Source organism: Phodopus roborovskii, unplaced genomic scaffold (assembly GCF_943737965.1).
Source record: "Phodopus roborovskii unplaced genomic scaffold, PHOROB, whole genome shotgun sequence".
NCBI lineage: Eukaryota > Metazoa > Chordata > Mammalia > Rodentia > Cricetidae > Phodopus > Phodopus roborovskii.
In genome coordinates, this window is record NW_026126576.1 from 1,177,756 (window position 1) to 1,202,358 (window position 24,603).

Sequence of the window (24,603 nt, forward strand, 5' to 3'; positions counted from 1 at the left end):
CTAGAGATAGGAGAGAAGCCCTAGTCCCTACTTCACAGGACCTGTCAGATCTACATGACCCCAACTGGATGGCATTCCCCTACATATGGAATTGGGGTGGGGGGATGGGAGGGGAGGTGGTTAGAGTGCATGTGAGAGGGCAGAGAGGGTAAAAGGGAGGGAAGGAGGGAGGGAGGGCTGGAGGGGAGGGAGGGAGAGGGAACTGGGATCGACATGTAAAATAAAAAAAAAAAAAAAAAGCTTTGACTCCAAAATTTAAGTTGAAGAACAAGTTACTGGGGAAAAGGATTTCTATTTTTGTTTCCACAGAAAATGAAAAGATGTGGATTCCTTCCAGACTAATGTGGTTTGATCACGCCAGACCTCCTGAAACAGAGTACAAGCTGATCCTACATTCCAAACAGCTGGACAAAGCAGCCCTACAGACTACAGCCAGGATATCTGAATCTTCTTCGAATCCCCCAAGACAGCGCCCCTTATCAGCAGGAAGTAGTTTGGAAAGAACGACGCCCACATTCCCAAATATTGTGTATAAATGTTTGTTTTCATTTAATTGGACTTTGTTATATAAAATTAAATAAAAAATTATATATATATATAAAAAGAAAAATCTGCAACACACACACACACAAAAAAAAAGAACGGTGCTTTATGGATCCCCACCATTTGGTGAGACTGAAGTACATACAGGTAAGGTTCACTGGAGTGGGGATATGGTAGCCTGGGATACCAGAGGCTGTTCTGTGGCCTTCTGCTGGCAGGTGGGCAGATGGAAGTATCAAGATAGCTTCGCTCACATACATCTGCTGATGGCATCAGTGGAACACCTGAAAGGCCAGGAAGGACCCTTCTCTCCATCCTGGCTTGGGGCTTTTGAGCAAGGTAATCAGATTTCTTTTTCTTTTAAAATAATTCATTGCATTTATGTTTGGGGAGGTGTTATTGTGTGTCACTGAACTCATGTGGAGGTCAGAGAACAACTTGTAAAACCTTAGTTCTCTCCTTCTATCACTTGGGTTCTGGGGATCAAACTCAGGCTTGGTGACAAGTACCTTTACCCCCTGAGCAATCTCACTAGCCTCAGATTTTCTCAATGGCAATTCAAATACTAAAACAAGCACTAAAAGTATATGCTCCAGCAGACATGAATGAGGGAAGATGACAGTCTTTCATGCCCAAGCCTGAACGCTGACACAGGGCCATTTCTAACATACTGCACTGGGTGACAGTGAACACAGAGACCACCCAAGCTTAAGAGATAGAGTTACAAACAAAAAGAATGTCAAAGAATTAATGGCCATCTTTAATCTGCCATGTCATCTTGAGAATCTCTTTCATCTTAAATACTTAACATTACAGCCCAGTGATTCTGGGTCCTTCTCTGACATGGGAACATTTCTCTCTCTCTCTCTCTCACTCTCCCTCTCTCTCCAGAATAACAACAGTAATAAAAAAAGAAAAGAAAAGAAAAAACAAAACTGTAACAAGTTTCATTATCTGCAAGGGATATGTTCCAAGATACTCAGTAAATGCCTACAATTGTGAGTAGAACTGAATTACACAGATATATTTTTTTTCTATATTTCATATATGTTTTGATTTTGGTGTGAAATAGCCTCCCATAGGTTCATGTGTTTGAATACTTGGTCCTCAGCTGCTAGATCTGTTTGAATAGGTCATGAAATTTATAGGGTGGGGGGTGGAAATGGGTGATGGTTAAATTGTAAGGGTTATATCCAATCCCTGCTTCTAACTGGAGCTCTGTCTGCTTAATATCCAGCTCCATATAAAAATCAGTTGCCGTACTCCTGCCACCACAGAGCTAGATCCTTCAGTCATCCTGCTTTCCAAACAGGATGGGCTATATTTCCTCTGAATCATGAGCCAAAATAAATCCTTCCTCTCTTAAATTGCCTCTGCCGGACATTTGGTCACAGCAATATAAGAATAACCAATATAGACAAATGGTACCAGGAGTGGGGTTGTCACTATGATCCGCCTGAATATATGGTTCTAAGGTCTTCGGAATTAGTTTGCAAAGGAATGTGAAAGAGTTTGGAGCTTTAAGGAAAAAAGTCCCAATCTGTTATAAGCAGAGGTTAGTGGGTCATTTTGGGGGGAGTAAGGAAGACTAAAATGCAAAAGAAATATAGACTGTGAAGGCCTGGATTATGAGGTTTTTGGAAGGAACTGAGATAAAGACAATTCATGCTGCATTTTGGAAAACAATCTGGCTCTATTCTACTTAGGTCCTGAAAAATTGATCAAGGCTCAATTAAAAAGTAATGGACTAATTTGTTTTGTGGTGGAAATTTCAAGACAGCATAACATTCAGTCTGTGACATGCTTAGTGCTCACTGAATTTTAAACAGATTAATAGTGAGAAACTGAGAAGAAATATATAAAAATATGCAGTTTGACTAGGAAAGGGGCACAGACCAGTTTGAAGCTATGGATAAGATTAATGAAGACAAATGGTACTATGCTCTTGGAAATTAGGAACAGCATCTGGAGGGAAAGATCCTCCTACCCAAGGATCCAGGATCTAAAAATATAAATCTATCGAAGAATCGTCATTTAAATGAAAAGTATATGATTAGTATACCTAGAGATGGAGTCTGCAGCAGAGGAAGTTCTGGAGTGGGACTGCCTAATGAAATGTTTTTTCCAGGTTCAAGTGCACAGACACTCAAAAGAAGGTTGTAGTAACCACAGTCCATCAGGCCAAGGCTACATATTGAACTGGTAGGACTTGGTAGCATCATGAACACAATGGCGGTTTTGTAGACATGGAGAATATTATTGAGAGGTTCATGAAAGCTTGCACAAATGTTTTAGAAAAAACTCAGCAAGGCTAGACAATGTTAACAGGGAAGGAATTGCAGAGATGACCTGAAAAGTAAGTATATGAAACTATGAAGGGGAAACCTATGTTACAGTGGAGTCCCCAGAATTTTGGAGATGCCAGGGATGTAGTGTATCTACCAAGAACAGCTACAGGTCACAGGACTAGAAGGGCAGTGCTAGTCAAGCCCACTATCATGAGCCCCAGATGTCACACATGGAACTGCAGAGTTGGGTGTTTGCCCTGCTGGGTTTCAGTCTTGATTTAGTCCAAATCCTGCTGTACACTTGTAGACCTGATATGTTTACTGTCTTAAGTATAGGAAGTATATAACTTGGATTTTATTGTAAACAGACTCAGAGTTAAGAGATCACCTTCAAAGAGATTTTGGACTTTTGAGCAAGAAGCATTGGTATTGTGAAGACTGTGAGGACTTGCAAGTTGGCCTGAACTCACTTTGTATCATTAACCACTAGGGACCATGGGCAAAGCCTTGTGATTTGAATATGAAATGTTCCCCATAGGCTCATGTGGTTGGAACACTTGGTCCCTCACTGAAGACACTGTTCTAAGAGGTTAGGGAACCTTTAGGGAATAGAGCCTAACTATAGGAATTAAGTCCTTAGGGAGCAGACCTTAAGGGCTATTGCCTAGTCTCTCTTTCATCCAGAGCTCCTTGTTGGTGCCATGTAAAAGTCAGTCATTACCTGCCCAGTGACTACACACCAAGCTGCTTCAGCCACAATGCCTTCTTACATAAAAGAATTATATTTTCCGAACTGTCAGTCAAAATAAATTCTTTCATCCTTAGACTGCTCTGTTGAATACTTGGCTAACATCAACATTTGAATAATTAATACAATATACCTACTACAAAGTTTATTAATTGGCCATAGTAGATTAATAACAATAATGAAATAAATACACTGTAATAGAAAATAAGTAAACTTTTCATTTATTGACTTTTCCATTTAATATTTTCAGTTAACTGTAGGTAAAGGAAATCATTAACTGAAAAACTAAAGATGAGGGTTTACTGCAATTATGTAAGGACAAACCAGAAAGGGTGCAAGCAGGCCTAAGCACCTGTATGTTCACCTATTTTCTCTTGTTTTAATACTATCGCCAGTCCTGCTCATTCCTTGGCTATCTGTAAGATTTATTCTTCTAGTCACAAAGTTCAAAGATCCATCTTGTACTTCCACTAGAGAGCCCACCTCACAGGCACCTCAGAGTCAACAGATTCATGTTTGAAGGATTGTCATGGCTAACCTCCACCCACTTCAGCCCGCCCTCACCGTCCTCCTCTACTCTTAGACTTCAAGCCCCTCCTTACTATTTTCCTTCCCTCTTGTCTCGCTTGCCTATAATCCATAGTGACCTTTCTAAAACCCAAATAAGATTATGTCACTTGCCATTTTAGTTGGAAGACATGCTGTTGAGTATAAAATCTGAACTCTTTAAAATGATTTATAAATTGTGTTCTTGCGTGATTTAATTTGAAGACACCAAATGCCCTCTTACCACCCTGCACGTCTCTCACAAGCCCTGCCAATATAATGTCCATTTTTATTTGTTTCTTTCAGTTAAGACTATGAAGCTCTTGTTTATTGCAAATGGTATCTAAGAGGAGCCAACCCAATTAACAACTTACCAACCATTAACTCAAGAACATTCATCAAAGTATCTTTGTGTCTTTTTGATCCTTTGATAAGTTTTGAGAAAGATTGTATGTCAGTGTCCAGAGCCATTTTTAATGAAAAGCAACCAAAATAATTTACAGATGAATGTAAAATTCACAAATATCAGAATACACTAATATTTTAAAATTCTTTGTTCCATTTTTGTTATCATTGCTGGAATCAAGTAACAAATGATTATAGCAAGCTTTCTTGTTAGACTATCTTTGGACTGCCAACCCACAAATAATGACCTGGAAACTTATTATTAATTATGAAAGCTTGGCCTTAGCTTAGGCTTTTTCCCAACTAGCTCTCACAGTTTAGTTAACCCACACTTTTTAAAATCTACATTCTGCCACATGGCTTGGTTACCTCTTCTTAGTACAGCACACCCAACTTGCTTTGAGTCTGCTGGCAAAATCACACACCTAGATTCCCCCTCCCAGTTTCCCTCTCTCTGCCTGGAAGTCCCAGCTATTTTCTCCTGCCTAGCTATTGGCCATTTAGCTCTTTATTAAACAAATCAGAAGGTACCTTAGGCAGAGGCATATCTTTAGTGTGTAAAGAAATAGTCCACAACAAATGATATCAGTCAAAAAATAAAGGAAGTGCCCAGTAAATAGAACAGTTAAAACCAAATGTTAAAATCATCTAATCATCTTCACTTAACATGAGATAACTAGGCAATTAATCAACCCCCTCAAAAAAAAATAATAAATTCTAGAGGATGACATAAATTAAATGATAGTGGTGGTCTGAATGAAAATGCCCCCCATAGGTTCATAAGTTTTAAGAGTTGGTGGAACTGTTTGGGAAAGATTAGGAGATGTGGTCCTGTTGGAGGAGGTTGCCATCGGGCCAGCTTTGATATTTCAAAAGACTCCTGCTATTCCAAATGTGTCTTTCTGCCTACAGCTAATAGATCAAGATGTGAGCTTTCAGCTGTTCCCGCCACATGGACTCTAGCCTTCTGAGACCATAAGCCCAATTAGACATATTCTTTTTTAAGTTGTCTTAATCATAGTGTTTTGTCACAGCAACAGAAACATATCTGGGATATGAGGTATTCAGTGAACAGAACAGTTAAAGCTAAATGTTAGAATCATCAAATCATCTTTATTTGATAAGATGAGATAGCTGGGAAACCAACCAAATATCCCCAAAAAAATAAATTCTGAGGGATGACATAAGTGAAGTGGTCACATGTAAATCTGAAATATCCATCATATCTGGAAATGAAGGGCTCATCAGACAAGATTTGAAAATTATCTCCATTTGTAGCTCAGCTTCCCCAATGTAGTATTATTTATCGCTGTGATAGGATTTGACCTTTAATGGAACTTAGCAGTTGAAACTCAAGTTCTTTGTCTATTCCTATTCCATATTCCACTCATCTTCCCATGCTTCTATTGTGTTGTGGGTAACTGAGCACAAACATGTGGGTAGGACCATCAGAAAACCTGGCTTTGCCACTACATCTTTTACTAAAATACCTGCAACATTTTCTTCCTCAGAAGTTTCTTATGTTTCTACATCCTAACTCTTCGCTTTCTAAGGCTACTATATGTTGTACACTTGCAAAAACTAGATCTAGAGATGATAATTACTGAAATTTTCCATCACTTTGCTATTATACTGTCTGGAAAGTATAATCTTCAAAATGTTATTATGGATCTAAATATCTTTTTACAGGATAGGACACTGAGGCTTCGAGTCAAATAATTTGTGAAAGCTTCATAATTAACCACTATTTTTGAAGATATAATGCATAATCAGAAAATTAAGCTGACCAGTCAGTCATAATCAACTTACACACTAATAATACTGATGAATAAAACAATATGATGCTGATGAGGATGTACCTCAAAACAGTTCAGTGAAGACATGACCAGAGTGTGGTTGTAACAAGAGTGGCCAAGGACTGGTGTCCACTGTAAGATGGAGATGGGCACCTGATATCAATTATATTATTCATTGCATCTTTGCAATACGTCCAAAGCTCACACTATAAAAAGCTTGTTAGTGTCATCTTTTGGTACAGTTACAAACAACTCAAGTCTGCTGATGAGCACTGCTAATCAGTGTTTGGAGATGATTCTGAAACTGTTTCATTATACATCCAGGTTTATGCACACATGACACAGGAAGGATAGGCCCTCCAGTTTTAAATGCAAAGGTCTCACTTTTGTCACCCAAGTGTATTTTTTATAACATTGCACACTTGTCTTAGAGGGAGAAACAATTACCCAGGCACTGAAAACCACTGGATAGTGTTATCTTTTAATTAACCTATGTAGCCTTTCTCACTTAACCTAGTTTGAGAAGTGACAGCCACTTGAGCTGACTAAATTATGTATGCCACTGCTCTTTTATTGGGTTTATTCAGTCAAGAACAATAGTTTCATGCTGTGGGATACAGCCCTTCAGAGATTGTTATACTTTGGATCAGTTGTGATACTTGTCATGACCATGGATATTGCAAGTGTCCCTGACCAAACCACTTGGGATTGTTTCCCTGTGTAAAACACAGACTCCGCCTACAAGGCTCTTCTTACAATGTTTCTGGGTGGATGTCATTCTGCAACTGCACTGTGAAGCCTCCCACCAGCTTATAACATTCAAGTTTGTAATATGGAGAGTAGCTGAATGCTTAACATCTCTGCTGAAGGCTGAAATCAAAAAGTGCCACATTCTAATTTATTAGTATGTTATCAAAGGTCTATAAACATGCATGTTCTGGGGCACCAGAAATGTCAGCCCTCAGGCCTCAGAATTCATCATAAGGGCATAACTGGAAAGATGCACAAAAGTATATTATATGGTAGGCAAGCATGTTCAAGGCAGTGGGACTTTAAAATATTATGTAGCAGTTAGAGCCTAACTTCATATGATATTGGCATTGATGTAAATATGGTTATGGTGATGGAGTGAGGTGTTAATATTAGTCCCATTCATAAACATCAGGTTGCCAGGAATGACATATATTGTGACCATATGATATAGATTTTATATATGAACACATATGAATAGCCTTGCTTGTAAAATTTATCCATATGTGTTTGGGAAACTATCGGGGAGGAGTGCACATCCTAAATCTGAGTTAATAAATGCTATGATCTCTATCTGTGTTTTTATAAACAACTACAATGAGATACCACTGTATGTAGTAGCCACATAAGTATTCTTGGAGAAAAAAATTACTCAGAAGACAACATATAACACCTTTAGGGAGCACCATTCCAACAAAGAAAAGCCTTCCAGTATTAATTATTGAGCAGAAAGGATGGGAAAGGTGTCAGGTAAAGAGCAAAGAGTGATTCTGCCAGTGTTTGTAATAGCCCACCTGAAGCCTGGAGATGAGTGAGATGGTCCTCAAAACCAGGGACGATGATAGCACACCTGTCTCCCCTTCTTCAATATGCCAGTTACTTGAGCTACAGTGGCAGGTATTACGGATCCTTCAAGGTAGGTCTTTCTAAGCAGTGACCCTGTGGAGTTCAATGTCATGCCTGAGTCACACAGCTGGCAGGCTGTGAGCTGAGATGCCTGCCAACATTGGCTTCAGCAACTCTCCTCTACAAAGAGGATCATAGAGAGCTCAAAAAAGGCCAGGTTGCTTCTGTGCTATTGACCAAGGCTAGACCTTAGCAGTATCTGGGTAAAGTTCTTGGAAGAAGGAGGTAAATCTGAGCTACACAAGTAACACTGGGGAACATTTTTAGGAAGCCTGAGCAAGCTTGTGTGATAGTGAATGATTCAGGCTAGATGTTTATAATGAGCAATTTAGCTTCAGGCCAATATTAGCTTCCATTCCTATTACTATCAGATTAATTGCATTTTGTTGCTTTTCCTAAATACACTTCAAATCAGGAAACCTGTAATTCAGCAGTCAGTCATTAAAGTAAACCCTGGATCTGTGACCAAGTTTTCTGAAGCTTATCTTCCAAATGAAATAAAAGCCCAGCACCTCCTTTATCTGTGTTTTAACAGAGCATTAATAACAAACAACTAAAATATTATTTTAGGGCAAAATTATGTCTATGCTGAAAATTTCTTCAGATCAAAGAAATCAAGAGAAGGAGATAAAAATGACTGCAAGAACTTAGACAAATGTATTTTAAATAATACACTTATAGAATCATGGTAAATATAGATACAAATTTTATTTAAAGAGAGTCAAAATTAAAGGAAAATTTATATTATCTGTAAATTTCAAATACTGAAATGCTAAGAAGTCTTATTTCCTATACCCCTATGTACCCTAGAAGCTCTGTATGAATGTGTAACGATATGTGTACATATCTATTCTTCATTTTCCATTGTTGCCTATGATCTCATACCATTACACACAGCTAATATCAAATATGGTTTCACAGCTAATCAATAAAACACAGTTTACATCAAATGACCAGAGACTTGTCAATTTTTTAAAATCCCAGCCTCTCTTGTGGCTTTCTGACTTCAAAGACATGCATTAAGATTATTAAGCAAGTAATGATTGATTTATTACATAACATTAAGAAATGTTTTCTTTGAAGCCCAAATTAAAAGGTCATGCATGCCCAGATTTTTCTTCAGGTTGATAGTTAGAAATGTAGAAGAGCTAATTCGGCTGGCTGTGAAGGACACATAAAGGGGATTTGAAGTAATGCTCCTTTCTTGGCAATATTTTAATGAAATGCTTAATATTCTAGTGTGGATTAATGAGGCAGTTCACTATTTTCAAACAATGGGTGAGCAATTAAGAGCCAGTCCTGAGAACAAATTAATGTTGCTGTTATTTTGATGGTATTTCAAATGACCATTGCTCTAACAGAGAGGCATTATTTAACAGGAATGAAAATAACCATTTACGTCAAGCAATTTGGTGCAGACACAGTCAGGAAGTGCGATGTGGCAACTGCTAGTCCTAGAGATAAAGCTGACATCTTAGGATGAAAGCAATAGGACCAGCTATAACCAGAGCATGCTTTGCTCCATGTAAAGAAGTCACCCAAAAATGCATGCCAGTGTGCCAAGCAGTCCCCCATGATGCCAGTGAGTGACAAGCTTTCTAATGCTGCTTTCAAAATATGACAGAAGAAATAGGGACAAGGCTTTCAAGAAGCCAGAGTCAGGATGGGGGGAATTAATTAGCTTCATGAAGGAAAGAAAAGCCATATATCAAGCATTTGGGCAATAGTCTCCTTTTGGAGGTTAAGTAGGGGAAAACTGGTCTTCCAACCAGCCTGAATTCTGATACAAGGCTTCCCTAAACCTGTGTGCCCTAGATTATTGGGGCCTCTATTGTACACTAAGCTTGTGTAACAGAGTAATAAACTGTCTCAAAACTTCCCGTGCCAAGATGAGGACAGAAGTACTACAAGTGGCCAATGGGAATAAACTTTATTTCGTTCCCAAGAGTCCCAGGAAGTAAGGATACCTTCTTATGTATTGTGTATTTTATGTTCCTCTCAAAGCCTGCTCAGATGAACATGGCTTTTAATCCAGTGTCTTGGGGTTATTATTGCTGTGATGAAACACCACCAGCCAAAAGCAAATTGGGGAGGGAAGGGTTTGTTTGGTTTACATATTCAAAATCACTGTCCATTGAGGAAAGTCAAGGCAGGAACTCAAACTGGGCGGGAACCTGGAGACAGGAGCTGATGAAGAAGCCATGGAGAGGTTCTGCTTACTGGCTTGTTCCTGTAGAACCCAGGAACACCACCACGATTGGCTGGGCCCTCCCACATCAATCACTAATTAAGAAAATGCCTTTCAGGTCAGCCTATAGCCTTATAGGGCATTTTCTTAACTGAGGTTTCCCTTTCTCAGATGACTTTAGCTTGTGTCAAGTTGACAGAAAACGAACCAGCTCCTCCAGCTTCCGGGAGCTCTCATCTTTCTGTCCCAGGTCGCAAAGTTTTGCTTGCTATTTGAGAAAACTTTTGTAATTTAATCCTCTCCCCTTCCCAGCTCCCCCACAGAACAGTCTATATGGCCAAATTGATGTGATGAAATGATAGGTTCAAAGAATAATTCATTATACTATCAAGATCTTGGCATGCCAATTGCTGAAAAAGACTATTTTGAGCTGTCAGTTCTAAAGCACATATTTTTTCATTGACGGACATGCCAAGTGCTTGATGAAATAATGAATTGTTCCCATTGACATCACTGTCACACACAACCCTTGGGCTCAGGGCAGCGTTTTTCAGGAATGATGAATAACACTGCTGCTCTTTCCTCTGTTAGCGAAGGATAAAGTCAGGCTCCAGGAGTTGGTGAAGAAGACAATGCGGCCTGAGAGAAGAATGGGGAGTGACTTGAAGACCAACCAAGGTCAGATCCAACTGTGCTTCATTTTATAACATGTCATAATTTAAAATATTGAGATACATATTTAGACATGACTGTTCAAAACAATTCCATCCAAGTATTCTGCTTTCTTACTTGGAAATTTGCTTGTTTTGGGGTGGTAGTTGGCATTTTGCTTTGTTTCTCTGACTTGGAAGATGCTTGCTATATCCCAACTTAGGAGCCCCAGTGTCTGGCTCAGAGAAAAAAAGAAGTCACCCAAACAAAGCCTTGGGAGCATAGTCCTCACAACTCTAGTCACTCTCGTCGAACTTTCATAGCCCAAGTTTTACTTTGCTCCCAAGACATCACCACGCATGCATCTCTGGCATCACCATACCATGCCAGGCTACAGAAGGATCTGCGAGGACTTAAAGTCCCACAAAGCAAACTCATCAGGGACTGTCACTAATATTCAGTGTAGTAAGAAAGTCACAGTCCACAGAGACAGGCATATGCATATGGTACTCATCATTTGAGTAAAGAACATTCTCCTTCGATTTCTAAGGTGGTCTTAGACTGTCATGGAGATAGCTCACCAGGTTCCACTTCTCTGCCCATGCTCCTGAGTTGTCATTACCACAGTAAGAACAGCTGTTTCAGGAGGTCTCACTCTTACCTTCTAATTATTTACTTCTGTTTGACAAAATAAAAATGGGGGGGGGAGAGCTTAGGTCTTCCCTTTCCCCTCTCTTGATGTTCATTTTCCTTCCTGTAATCAAAAACTTTGGATTCTGCCAGGATTCCTTCATGTCTCAGCTCACTTCTAAATACTTCAGTTTATCAATAATCCCTTCATTGGCCCAAGATTAAGACTCTGTGTCTATGTCTATATCTACACTTATGTCTACATCTATGAGGCTAGAGAAATGACTCAGTGACTAAGAGCTCTTGCTGCTCTTGCACTCACAGTTCATAACCATCTGTAATTTTAGTTGCGGGAATCTAATGTCTGATATCCCCTTCTGGTCTCCAAGGGTTGCTTCTTAGTACACAAGAACTCAGGTAAGTACACACACACACACAGACACATACACATGAAAATAAATAATTTTTAAGAGAATATATACACATACATACATAATATGTGTATATATAGACTAAAGGACTTCAGGAAGATATACATACATACATGCATACATACATACAAACGTACATACATATTTCTTTAAAGATTTTGGAATATTTCCCAGAAGGAAAAAACTTACTATCAGGGCAACCTGATAGTAACTATTTCACACATCTGGACGGTGAATTTACATATACATGGATATTCATGCATTTTATAATTTATCACTTAATCAGAAGCTCAGTAAGCCCAAGTATAACCTAAATACAGGTTTCTACTTTGTTTACTGTTTGGTTGGTTGGTTAGTCCATTATTTGAGATATTCATGTAGCCCAAGCTAGCCTTGAAGTCTTGACATTCATTACTTTAGCCCCCAAGGACCAAGAGTCACTTCTGAGTGCTCTATCCCAGACTCTAGAACACTTCTCATAATCACAATGGCTTCCTTCCCTTCACAGCACTCAACTGTTTATCTTTCCATAGCCTTACTTCTAGGACTATCTGATTAATGTATGTACCTTATTTGCTCATCATTGTCTTTCCACCAAATTGGTTCATTCGGAGAATGACTCAACTAATCCTGCTAGCAACCATGTGAGGTACCTCTCTTCACAGTACCCATGTACAGGAGACAACTTTGAGGCTTTGTGAGCCTGCATGTTCCATGAAGGAACCCAGCTGTCAGCAGCAGCCCTGAGCCGACTCTTACACCACCCCACTATCCCGTGACTCCCTGAGCTCTGCCGAAATCCTCAGATTTTTACTAAGCATCATCAGTCTACAGGATATCCTGGGTCCATGTCAAAAACTTTCTGTGGTTATGAGGCATTATCCACAGGTTAATTTGGGTTCTCCAAACTAAAACCTGATGTCTAAAATTTACTGTTATCATTCGCAGTGACAGAAGAGACCTTGCTCGACAGTGTCACCCCTGGCAGCCTAGGGAGTTAGTTATCTTAATCTTTTAGAGACCTGGACATAGGTCAACCCAGGACTCATGGCATTGACCTAGAGAATGATTTCATCACTAGATCATATGAAACAGATTTGGGTTTTATCAATGACCTTTTATCACGGTTTAATAAGGATAAGGATAAACAATTAGGCAGAACAGATGTTTATTCAGGGAGAAATAACTCACAACATAGACAGTTGAACACCAACAGGTTCCTGCTTCCAAGAATTCCTCTGGATGTTCTCCTGACCCAGTGCGGCTGGCAAGAGAGGGCTCTACTGTGCCTCCTCTGACCTAGTTCCCCAGGTCACTTCTGCCCCTGGCTCCACCCCCCAATGGGTGTGGTCAGTGCCACAGAAGGAGACAAAGTGAATACTCCACTACAACCTTTTGTTCTGTGTATCCTTCAAGCTCCAAGCTTAAAGACAAAGGGCTTCAGCAAGATAAGATATACCCACATGCCAGTGTGGGCTTCCAAAAGGGAGTCAGAAATAGTTGGGTTGGTATTTTGGTGGCTTTACAGTTGCATCCCCCAAAGTTTCCAGTGAAACCTTTGTCCCCTTTTCTCTTTCCTTTTGACATGTGGGACTGCAGTCTGGCTCCAGAGAAGCTTTGTTCGGATGAAATTATAATCTGATAAAGAAAAACCAGGAGGTACTATTGTTGTGACAAGACAGACAACAGAAACAGGAAAGACAGTTTGGGCATAGTGTTCCTGGCCAGAATTGCAATATGTCCTTGCTTCTGTCCTGGCCAGAGGCCATGAAAACCAGGACGGAGCTCTGATCCCTTCCTTCCTCTCTTCTCTTCAATGAGCCCTGCTGCCTCCTGGACTCTGCTTGCAAATCCAGTTCAGACACCAGTCCCTTCTGGTGAGCAGTTTGGGAATTAGATATCCAGATTTTCCTGGTGGAAATGTATCTAATCCCAACAGCCCATCTCCTAAATGACTTTGGGGGGGGGTCCTCTTGAATAGGAAATTATACAGTAATTTTAGAGAACAATGATGATGGATATCAGGGGTCTCTTGGGGTCCATTAAGGGAAATCTATTTCATCCTGGTCAAAAGAATAGGATCTACCTCTGACACTGGGTGACAACATAATGACCTTAAGGATTCATGCTTCCCAAGAGTCATGCTCAAAAGGCATGTCACTTTTTTTACATTCCCTTGCCTTCCTATTCTGTCTCACCATGGCTTCCCATGGTCAGTACCTTTTTGAGGATTCCTGGGTGATGGGTGTTTGTTCCACCAACAGTTGCACCACTGTGGGTGGTGGAGGAGGGGGGAAGAGAGGCAGAACGTGGTGTCTTTCACAGCGGTGGAGAGTGGATACTTCTGTCTGGATGTTATTTTGTTCCTTTGCTGTCCAGATTCATTATTTGCACCAAGAAGCATTCACTATGAAACTTTTCTTTCTGTTACTCTGTTGTTTGAATTGCAAAAACAAGGCAATCCCAGCATATAGCATCAAGTAAAAGCTAAATATGATAGGGTTCCAAAGTGACTTCTGCCCAGAATTGATGTGCATAGAGATGCTTGACAGGACAAAGCAAAAACCAGAGGAGCTCCATCATTGAATATTCTAGTCTTATGGGAAAGCAGAAGTCATGACACCCTCATAAACTGAAATAGGAAACCCTCAGTCCCGCTTCCAGGAGCCTATCCATAAACACTTCTCAAAGTGCCTTGTGTCAATTCCCTCCTCGAATGCTGTAGAATATTACCCAGAGTTTTGAAAAACGATGCATAGACAAAATTTTTTTTTTTCTGGGGCATTTACATTTTTTTTATCATTGAGGAAGTGCTCCAACTGTGAATTAGACTGGCTTTCCTTTTTCAGCCATTTCCCACCTGGGTTTCCAGTTTGCAGGTTTCAGGAGTGGAGTGGCCTTCCCTTCAGTTTTCCCTTTTCCTCCTCAGCTGCCTTTCAAATGCTAATACTGGCCTTTGGTTGCCTTGCCTTGGGTCTGTTCAATGCAGCCCTTGTCCACTCTCATTCTAGCCTGTCATCTGCCTTATTTACATGTCTATACCACTTTAGCTTTGGGGTTGCTTCTGGGACTTGCAAGAGTCACCTTTAACTCCATCTCCTATGGGCCATTGTCTTCCAGTGGACGCTCATCAAGGCACCCAGCTTAGATCTCTGCCCAAAATTGTGCACGATTCAAATTCATTTCAGAGCCCATGCAATTTAGTTTACAGATTTCTCAGAATGCTACCATTTCCTTTTATCCATGCTAGCCTTGTTGATTGAATCACCTAATGTCACTGCAGCTCTATCAATCTAGATGACATTAAATGTGCAGTGAGACAGAGATCCTGCACCCTCAATTTCATTCAGTGTCTCATGGTGTGGTTTGGCAGTAACACCTTCAGTACTGATGATGCTGTTATCAGTGGGTGGGTTTTTGCTGTTTGTTTGTTTGTTTGTTTGTTTGGACTGTCCAGTTCACTATCTGATCATACCAATGGCCTCATAAGTACTTGACAAGAGGCTTATAATTGACCCCATACAAGAAGGGGTGCATAGATCCTGAACTTTGCCAAAGGACTTTGCCAATCTCTTTGTGAAAAACACACGCAGCAGAAGCCACTTTTTCATCCTATAGCCTCAATATTAGCCAGGTCTTGGCCGAGCTATTTATCCTCACTCTATCAACAAGAATTAATAACAGTTGAGTAAATTCAACAACATGCAGCAGAGGGTGAATAGCTCAGTCAGTAAAGCCTGGCAAGCATGAAGATCTGAATTTGATCCTAGGAATCCACATAAAAGCTGGACAAGATGGGAGACCAGTGGGTGTCTCACTGCTAGTCAGCCTCTCCTAATTAATGCACTTCAAGTTCAGAGAAAGATCCTGTCTCAAAAGGCGGGGAAAGGGGCCATTGCTGAGGGACAACATCTAAAGTGCTCTGGCTTCCACACACATGTGCACACATACACACACATATGCACATACACATACAAACGTGTATATGCACATACTAACATACAACTGATAGGAGCAACTTCGCACTGAAGGCACTACCTGGTGGCCTCTTCCCCAGAAGGAAGTTGTGTCACTTGTCCAAGGAGACCCTCATAATACCATTACCATATTCATGTACCTTAAGACAATGCCATGGTTAAATAATGTGTGCTGTGTTTAGTGCATCTTCCCGCTTACAATTCAACATTCAGCTAGTATGTCAAAGGTCCCGGGAAGCCTGAGACAGTCTTTTTAGCTTGACTTGAGGTAACATTCCCCAGATTGACACCCAGTGGAAGGTACTTTGGCATGGGCTGACTTGTTCCCCGGGAGCTTGCCAATATCTCCTAAACCAGAAGTCCTGACTCACTCTAAATAAGAAACACCTGGGGACATTTAATAAACTACACAGCTAGACTGTGCCCTAGAAATTCTGCTTGGCCAGGCCTGGGAAGAGGTCCTAAGAGTGCGACTGAAATGGTCCGCAGGTGTTGTGGGTCTAAATAACAATAAATCCATGTGTCACAGCATAATAACAGCATTTGCTGAACAAGGCTGTGTGGCAGCAACAAACAAGCGTGGATGTATTTCCTTTTTCCCTCCTTAACTCCATCCTGCCTAATTTAATCCCTAGTTTACAAGCAAGAGAAGCAAAGCTCCAGGGATATCGACATGGCTTCCTGTTTAAGAACACCTACGACTGCCCTTGAGGAGCATCCTGGGTTCGCTGACATACAGCTCATAATCACTTTTAACTCCAGCTTTCAGGAAATAGGACGCCCTCTCTGACCTCCATAGGCACTGCACTCACACGGACAACCTCCCTCCCCTCATGTGCACATTGTTCTGAGTTAGAATCAGCTGTCAGCCTGACACTGTCGGAGATCATCTGAGGGAGTCTCAAGTGAAGGGATTGACCAGATTGGATTGACCTGTGGCCACCACGCCTATGAGGAAATTTTCTGGATTAATGATTGATGTGAGAGTGCTCACCGTTGGTACCACCAACCGGAGGTAGATAGGCCTGGGCTATATAAGAACGCTGGTTAATGCCAGAGAAACTAGCATACAAGGAGGAACCTAAGAGATTCATACAAGGTCCCTCACAGATGGGGAAAAGAACAAGATCTCCTGAGCATACCGGGAGTTTGGAGGGAGGGGCAGTGAGTGGAGAGGGAGTTAAGAGAAAGAGAAGGGGAGGAGAGGAGAACATGTGGGATCAGAAAGATTGAGTCAGGGGATGAATAGACGAGAACAAAAAAAGGAGATACCATAATAGAGGTAGCCATTATAGGTTTGAAAAGAAAACTGACTCTAGAGGAATCTCCAGAGACCTACAAGGATGACCCCAACTAACAATCTGAGCAACAGTGCAAAGGGTACCTTAAAATGCCCTTCCCTGATAATGAGGTTGATAACTAACTTATATGCCATTATAGAGCCCTCATCTAGTAGCTGATGGAAGCAGAAGCAGACACCCACAGCTAAACACTGAGCCGAACTCCTGGAATCCAGTTGCAGAGAGGAAGGAGTGATGAGAAAAGGGGTCAAGGCCAGGCTACAGAAACCCACAGAGACAGCTAACCTGAACAAGGAGGAGCTAATGGACCCCCAGATTGATAGCTGGGAAACCAGCATTGGACCGATTCAGACCCCCTGAACATGGGCCTCAGTTAGAAGGCCTGGGCAGTCTAAGGGACCTCTGACAGTGGAACCAGGATGTATCCCTGGTGCAAGAAAGGGCTTTGGGAGCACATTCCCCATGGAGGGATGCTATCTTAACCTAGAGATAGGAGGGAGGGCCTAGGCCCTACTCCAAATGACTTGACAGATTTTGATGACCCCTCCTGGAAGGCATAACCCTCCCTGTGGAGTAGGGAGGTATCAGAGGGGGAACTGGGGGGCATGGTGGCATGGGAGGGAGAGAGAACTGGGATCGATATGTAAAATAAGAAAAAAATAATGAATACACACACACACACACACACACACACACACACACACATATATATGGAAAAGATTAAGAAAAAGCTAGTTGAGCATGAATCAGAGAGTGAGCCCACAAGCACAGTTCCTCCCTGGTTCTTGTCTCTGAGTTCCTGCCCTGATTAATTTCCATGATGGATTGTGATCTGGAAGTATAAGCCAAATAGACTGGACCCTATCTTCCCCAAGTTGCTTTGATTGTGGGTATTTTATTTTATTTCTCCCACAGCAACAGAAAGTAAATGAGAACATACATAATTAGAAATAGGTTTTGTTTTTGTTTTTAATCAAAAGCTCCACAGGGTTGGACAACCAAGATCACAAAGTGGCTCATCTTCTAGAAGCTTGATACCTTCTGGTTTATGTATCCACATTATTGGTGGATAAATAATACTCCTGAAGTGCATCTTGGAATCAGATAGAAAACAAAACTATAATGTGAGTATGGTTCAAAGCAAAATCAGATATGAGCAAACACCATGGAAGACCATTATCGTGTCTTTCAATCCCCCAATCTGGAGAACAAAATTGTGTAGCACAAATAATAAAAACCTAGAGACAGATATTGGTGTTCAAACTGAAGATCAGAAAAGCAAAACAGCCAAGCCACTAAAGAGTTCTTACCTCTACCAAGGTAGGACCAAGGTTGGGAGGGTGATGGGGGGGGGGTGAGATCCTGTCCTCAAAGTGATTACAGACTGCAATGCTCTCCAACAAAACTCTCAGCTGCTCTCCAAGATTGCACTGAGCTCCTGCCTTATATTCTCTTTAGTGCTGGGAATTAAAGATGTGTTTCTCTTTTAGACTGATTCATTCTCATGTAGCCCAAGGGCCCAGAACTCAGAGATCCATTTGCCTCTGTCTCCCAAGTGCTGGGGTTAAACATGTGGCCACCACTGCCTGTCCTCTGTGGCTAACTAGTGGCTTAGGTGTGTAGCTAACTAGTGGCTTAGGTGTGTGGCTAACTAGTGGGTTAGCTCTGCATTCCGATCTTTGGGCAAGGTTTATTTGTTATAAACAAAGTATCACCACAAAGTTGAGAAGATTAAATGAAGAAAACATTTTGTAAGGGTCACCACAGGTCCTTGTCAGTTTGATGGGATTTAGGACACCACAGAAACTCGTGTAGATACATCTACAAGGGCATTTCCAGAAATGTTTATCTGAGGAGGGAGCTGCCCTGAATGTGGGTAGAGCCCCAAACTTAATAAAAGGGAGACCAGCAGCCACCTCATGTTTTTCCCTTCCCTGCTATGAGAAAGTGTATCCTCAAACTGTCACACAAAACAGGCCCTTTCTTCCTTAATTTGCTGTTGTGGAATATTTTGTCACAGCAATAACACAAATAACTAGCACACACACTTGAAGAGCACTGCACTAGGTCATACCTGTGTGGGCTCAGTATTGGCACCCCACCTCACTAAACAGCATTCCTTAATGTTCTATAATCTTTGGGTTTCTGGCTGGAGTTTTGTTCTCACAAAGTAATAGCAGTGAGGCCCGTGGTAAGGCCAACGAAAGGATTTAGCTTTGGAGCTAGAGAGATGACTCGGAGGTTACGAGCACTAGCTGTTCTTTCAGAGGTTCTGAGTTCAATTCCCCGCAACCACAGAGTGGCTCCCCACATTCTAAATGAGATCTGGTGCCCTCTTCTGGCATACAGGCATACATGCAAGTAGAACACTGTATACATAATAAATAACCAAATCTTAAAAAAGAAAAAATTAGCTTCGAGGTAGAAAATATTAACAGGTTACATTCAGTCTTTCAACAGAGCTCAGATTCCAGTCAAACTCCTAAGCTTCCTAGGGTGCAGACTGTCCAATGGCTTTTGTCATTTGCCCCTTCACAAGATGAGGAGATATTACCAGCATGCAGGTGCTGGCAGAAGTGAAGGCACCTCCCCCCCACACACACACACACCATTCCCAGTCATCCTGAAAGCCGTCCCAATGATTGCAGGTTCCCTCACTTAAGAGATGGAAGCCACCACCACCACCACCCTGAGGTGGGAGTCAGACTTTCCTCCCAGGCCCTAGAGGGGAGAGTCTCTCAACCAGTACTGGCCCTAGAGGCCATTTGGAAGGACTTGACTGCCACCTCGTGGCCACTAGGTACACTGGCCCACAGAGAGTAAAAACAAAAATCAGCAAATTTCTCAAGTCAGCCTCTATTTTTTTGGCTAAGATTGGTGATTGCATTTTTTGCCTAAAGTCCCATGCTCGAGGGAGGTTGGCATGTTTTGTTGATAGTGATGATTATTTTTAGAAGAGTCTCATGTAGGCTCAAATTCAGTAGCTGAAGCTGACTGTAAACTTCTTGAGCCTCTTGCCGACAACTTCTTAATGCTTACATTATAGGTGTGCATCGCCACACCTGAGACAAACCCTCTACCAACTGAGTTACTTCCCTACCACCCAGAAGGTTGTTTTAAATAATTGGCTCCACTCTGGGACAGTTCTGATGGTTCACCATCGTTACCATGTCTGGATTTTGAATAACCATAAAAACACACCCATGGTTGTGTCTATGAGGGTGTTTCTAGGCAGGTTCAACTGAGCTATGATGACCCATCCTGAAACTGGGCATCATCCTTCCACAGACTTAGGATCCTGAGAAAGCAAGCCAAGCAAGGAGCACCAGCCCTCACCATGACTGGGATACAACGCAACCAGCTGCCTTTGACCCTTGAGGCTGACTTCCCAGCCATGGTGGATGTGCCCTTGAACACTGAGCCAAAATAAATATTTTCTTCGTTCCTTCCTTACATGGCCTTTGTAGGGTATGTTGACAGACATGAGAAAAGTGGCTAATGCAACAGTCACACCTGAACTGATTGACATGCTTCCAGTAGAAAAGCATCTTTCTATTTGCTCTGGAATATCTATTCTTCCAAGAAAACCACTTGGTAATTGTAAGAAACCTTAGGACATTTTTTTTTTCCATTCCCTATGTTCCCCTTTAACTTTTCCTTCATCCCTCCCTCCTTACCTCCCTTCCATGTAAGCTTCCCTAGGTAATCCTTCACAAAGAAACCTCTACATCCAACTGTCTGCTACTGGCTAGTGGCTTTGGGCACATTTCTTACCCCTCTGCTCTGTTTAAACATATAAGAGAATGGTCTTTCAGGCTTTAGAAAGTGTAGGAATGGCAAATTAACTAGTAATACTCAACAGAGTATTGGCCCAAATGTGGTCCCTACACTCGAAATGATAATTACACCCTAAAATAAGAACTATCCTTACCTTGACAGTCTACATTCTGAAGTTCATGGTGTTTTTTTTTTTAAACAAATAAAAATGAAATCTGCATGTAATGAAGACTCTAAAGTCAAACTTCATTTGGAGGAAGTTGATGGGAGAATGGAGCCAGCCCACACACCGCCCTCCCAGGCAGTGGAAGGTACACTGTGAACATTGTCTTTCCCTGCAGACAGGCTCTCAGCCTCCCTGTGTGGGGAAGGCTGAGGGATCCCAGCAGCATGATCTGTCCCCAGCTGCAGGGAACTACCCTGATCAATGTTCCCCTGTTCTCTACCTCTACGGCTCCAGCCTGGATGGCGACACCTTCTGCCTCCACTGGGAGTTGTCTGAAAGATCCTGTGTTCTACAATGCCACCAAGACCTACTGAACTCCAGGTGATCTCTCCCCAGCCCAGTCCCTGACCTTTTCTGGACCCCATGCTTCCTCACCTGTGGTGACCATGACAATCCACCGGCAATAAACCATCAGCTTGTAACCCTTCATCCCAGAGCCTGTTATCCAGAGAAGGTGACCTAAGACAACTGTCAGCTACCTGCTCTAAGAATAACAGCAAGAGTCACCCTGAACAAGGGAAAGCCAGGTCTTTACTCCTTTATATAGATCCATTCAGAATGAAGACAAGAGCCTTGCCATCTACACATGCCATTATCCTTTAAGTAACTTCTGACGACGATATCACACCAACTATTCCTCAAACTTAACACATATGCTCTGACCCAGGACTTTTGCACTGTTCTGTATTCTTGTTATGCTCTTTGTCAGATGTCAACCAACCTCCTTCTAGAATTCTAGATTCAATTTTCACCTCCTCAATAAGAACCCTATACTTAAGCATGAAGACTCCACTTACATCCAGACTCCAAACCCCTGTCTTACTTTGACTTTCTATACAACAGTACCAGGGTCTGGAACACTGTGTTTTTCTATATCAATATTGCTTAATTCCCACCTTCTCTACCACAACCTAAGTTCCTTGGTCCTAAGCTGTCTTCTTAGAGACTACAACTGTAACTGGTACACAGTAGTGCCTGGCTCAGTGTTGACTGCATGAGCAAGCAGGAAGCAAGGGAAAATGGGCTGTGGAATGACAAGACCTGGAACCTTCAGGGACATCACTCATTAGCATCTGACTTCCTCTTGACAGCAGGAGCCATCATCCTCCCTTAATTTTGGTAAGGTTTGTTCAGGGTCACATTTGTGGACTCATCAGATAAAACAACTGCTAAATAAATGTAAGATAATTTTGATTACACCAAATCCTTCATCAGTGACCTAATTACTTTTTAAAATCACATACAAGCTATTAGATTTTTTTTTTTTAAAGCAAATGATGTGACATCCAGACACTGAAAACCCTGCAGATGTTTGGATATTTAAATGAAATATAGAAATCTTTATTCCAAAGCCACGCATCTCCTTACAGACTTAATAAAAAGAGCCGTGTCTACATTTACAATTTTACAACAATTTGAAGATCTTCTGCTCCCACAAAAAACTGATAAAAGTTAGTCCCATAATTAAAATTTTAAACGACTTCTTTATTTATATAGAGTATTTTCTGTCTAAGTGCAAAATCTTCAAATATAGTTTTACTAGGAAACTGCTCTCAGTCCTGAAGTCCCTGGTAGTCTGTGGAATCACAGGTCTCTGTGCTGCTGAAATGAGGTAAGAGGATGAAAATTCAAATGGCTTCCCTGGGCCTTTGAGGACTCAGGCAGCATGCTCCTACAGTCCCTCCCTTCCCTGTACAACACCTCCCACTTCTACACTCGCTCACAAAGTACTCTGCACAAAGAACAGCAGCAACCCTGCCAGTTAACAGTTCCCAGTGTTACAATCTTAGAACCCAAGCAGAGGTCTCACCTACAGCTGGCCACCTTTTTCTTTAACAATGTTTTAGTAAATAAAGGCTACTACTCAGTTACCAAGCCCTGAAAGCAAATGGCAGCAAACTCCTGAGGAGGCACAGTTACCAATATTTTGTTTGGTGTGTGGTGGTGGTGGTGGGGGGAGTCACTTCTCTAAAATTTAAAAGTAAAACCCTTGGCTGTGATTTGTTTTGTCCACTGTGAAAACTAAAAGTAGTGTCTGTGCCAGCCAACTCAAATGTTCCAGGATGCAAGCATTACACTGACCAGTGGAACAAACCCACGGTTTCTGACTACAAAGCTGGATGCTCATCAGCAGTGAGATACGAAGCCGTTCAAGGACAAGCCTGCTGTTCAGACATCCCGCTTAATCAGTGCCCCTTCCTTAGGGCTTGTTTTGATTGGGTAATTCACAGCTCTACTGGTTTTTTTTTTTTTAAATGGTCTTTCTTCTTTTTTAATAGGTAAAGGGTCTCTTCATGTGGCCACCTGGCTGCTTTTACAAATATTAGAGTTGCTTTCATCCTGCCAGAGGTAGATGCACATAGTTATATGTGCTTACGAATGTTCTCATGGCTGATGGGTCTGCCAAGATGATACTGCAGAGTGTTCTGATGGGTCCTCATTAACAACACTGCTATTACATTTGGGGAGAACATGATGGAAGTGAGCTATGTGAAAACAAATTAATACAATGGCATGACTGACTCAGGTCATGCACACAACCTGGAGCTGACTAAATACTGGTCTGTAGCTCAGTCCTATAGCTTGGTCCTGAGAATCACAGACTTATGCTGGTGTGTGAACGTGCATGTGTGTGAGCATTGTGTCGGTAGGGATTGAATCCAGGGCCCCTTACATGCAAGGCCAGCATTCTAAACTAAGCCATGTCTCCAGACCCTACAACCATAATTATGAACAGATAGTGGCAAATATAAAACCAGTTTTGAATTCATCCAAGCATATAAACAACAAGGTGGAACATTCTGGAATTACAATCACATTATAGTCAACCAAAACACATACAAATTCTAAAGCTGCTTAACTTGACAACTTTGGTATCCCAACAGGAAAGCTCTGCTATACCAATGGGCACCTGCCCAACTATGAACTATAAAAGTAACTTTATTCAGTGCAAAAATACAATTGCTATTGGTAAACAGCAATGGCACAACAAACACATGGAAGACTTGAAGACAAAATATCCTGAAAGTATGTTTCCATATAGAAGAAGTTTGTAGACAGGCATAGTGGCACACACCTGCAATCCCAGCACTCAGGAGGTTCAAGAGGGTTCTTAGTTCAAGGCCAGCCTGAGTTATATTCAAAAAAGTCAGAAGTTGTTTTCATCTTACAGTAAGCTCTGACAGATTGTTCGACTCCTCTGATTGTGAGTCTGGAAGTGAAAGTGTTTAAACACTCTCTTCATGTAAACAAACTCAACATTTCTACAGTTCATCGTGTTTCTTCTTAAATGGCCACTGCGGATGCTGCAGTACGTGCTCTGCAGCCTGAAGGACAAGGTACATGAATTCTTCTACATCAAAGGAGTAATTGGTAAACTTTGGGTGTTCGCCCAGCGTTGGATGGTGCCCCTGCAGAGACAAACCAGAACAAAATCCCAA

The 24,603-nt window shown here is 41.5% G+C and overlaps 1 protein-coding gene across 2 annotated transcripts in view; it reads right to left on the reverse strand.

Moving 5' to 3' along the window:
* Positions 1-22,478: 22,478 nt before the first annotated feature.
* Positions 22,479-24,603, reverse strand: part of Eogt (EGF domain specific O-linked N-acetylglucosamine transferase) — a 33,435-nt gene continuing 31,310 nt past the window's right edge. For both annotated transcript variants that reach the window (XM_051203508.1, XM_051203509.1), the window contains exon 18: positions 22,479-24,573. In XM_051203508.1, coding sequence (XP_051059465.1) covers positions 24,427-24,573 — 147 coding nt within the window. In that variant the 3' untranslated portion in view covers positions 22,479-24,426. The remainder of the gene's footprint in view (positions 24,574-24,603) is intronic.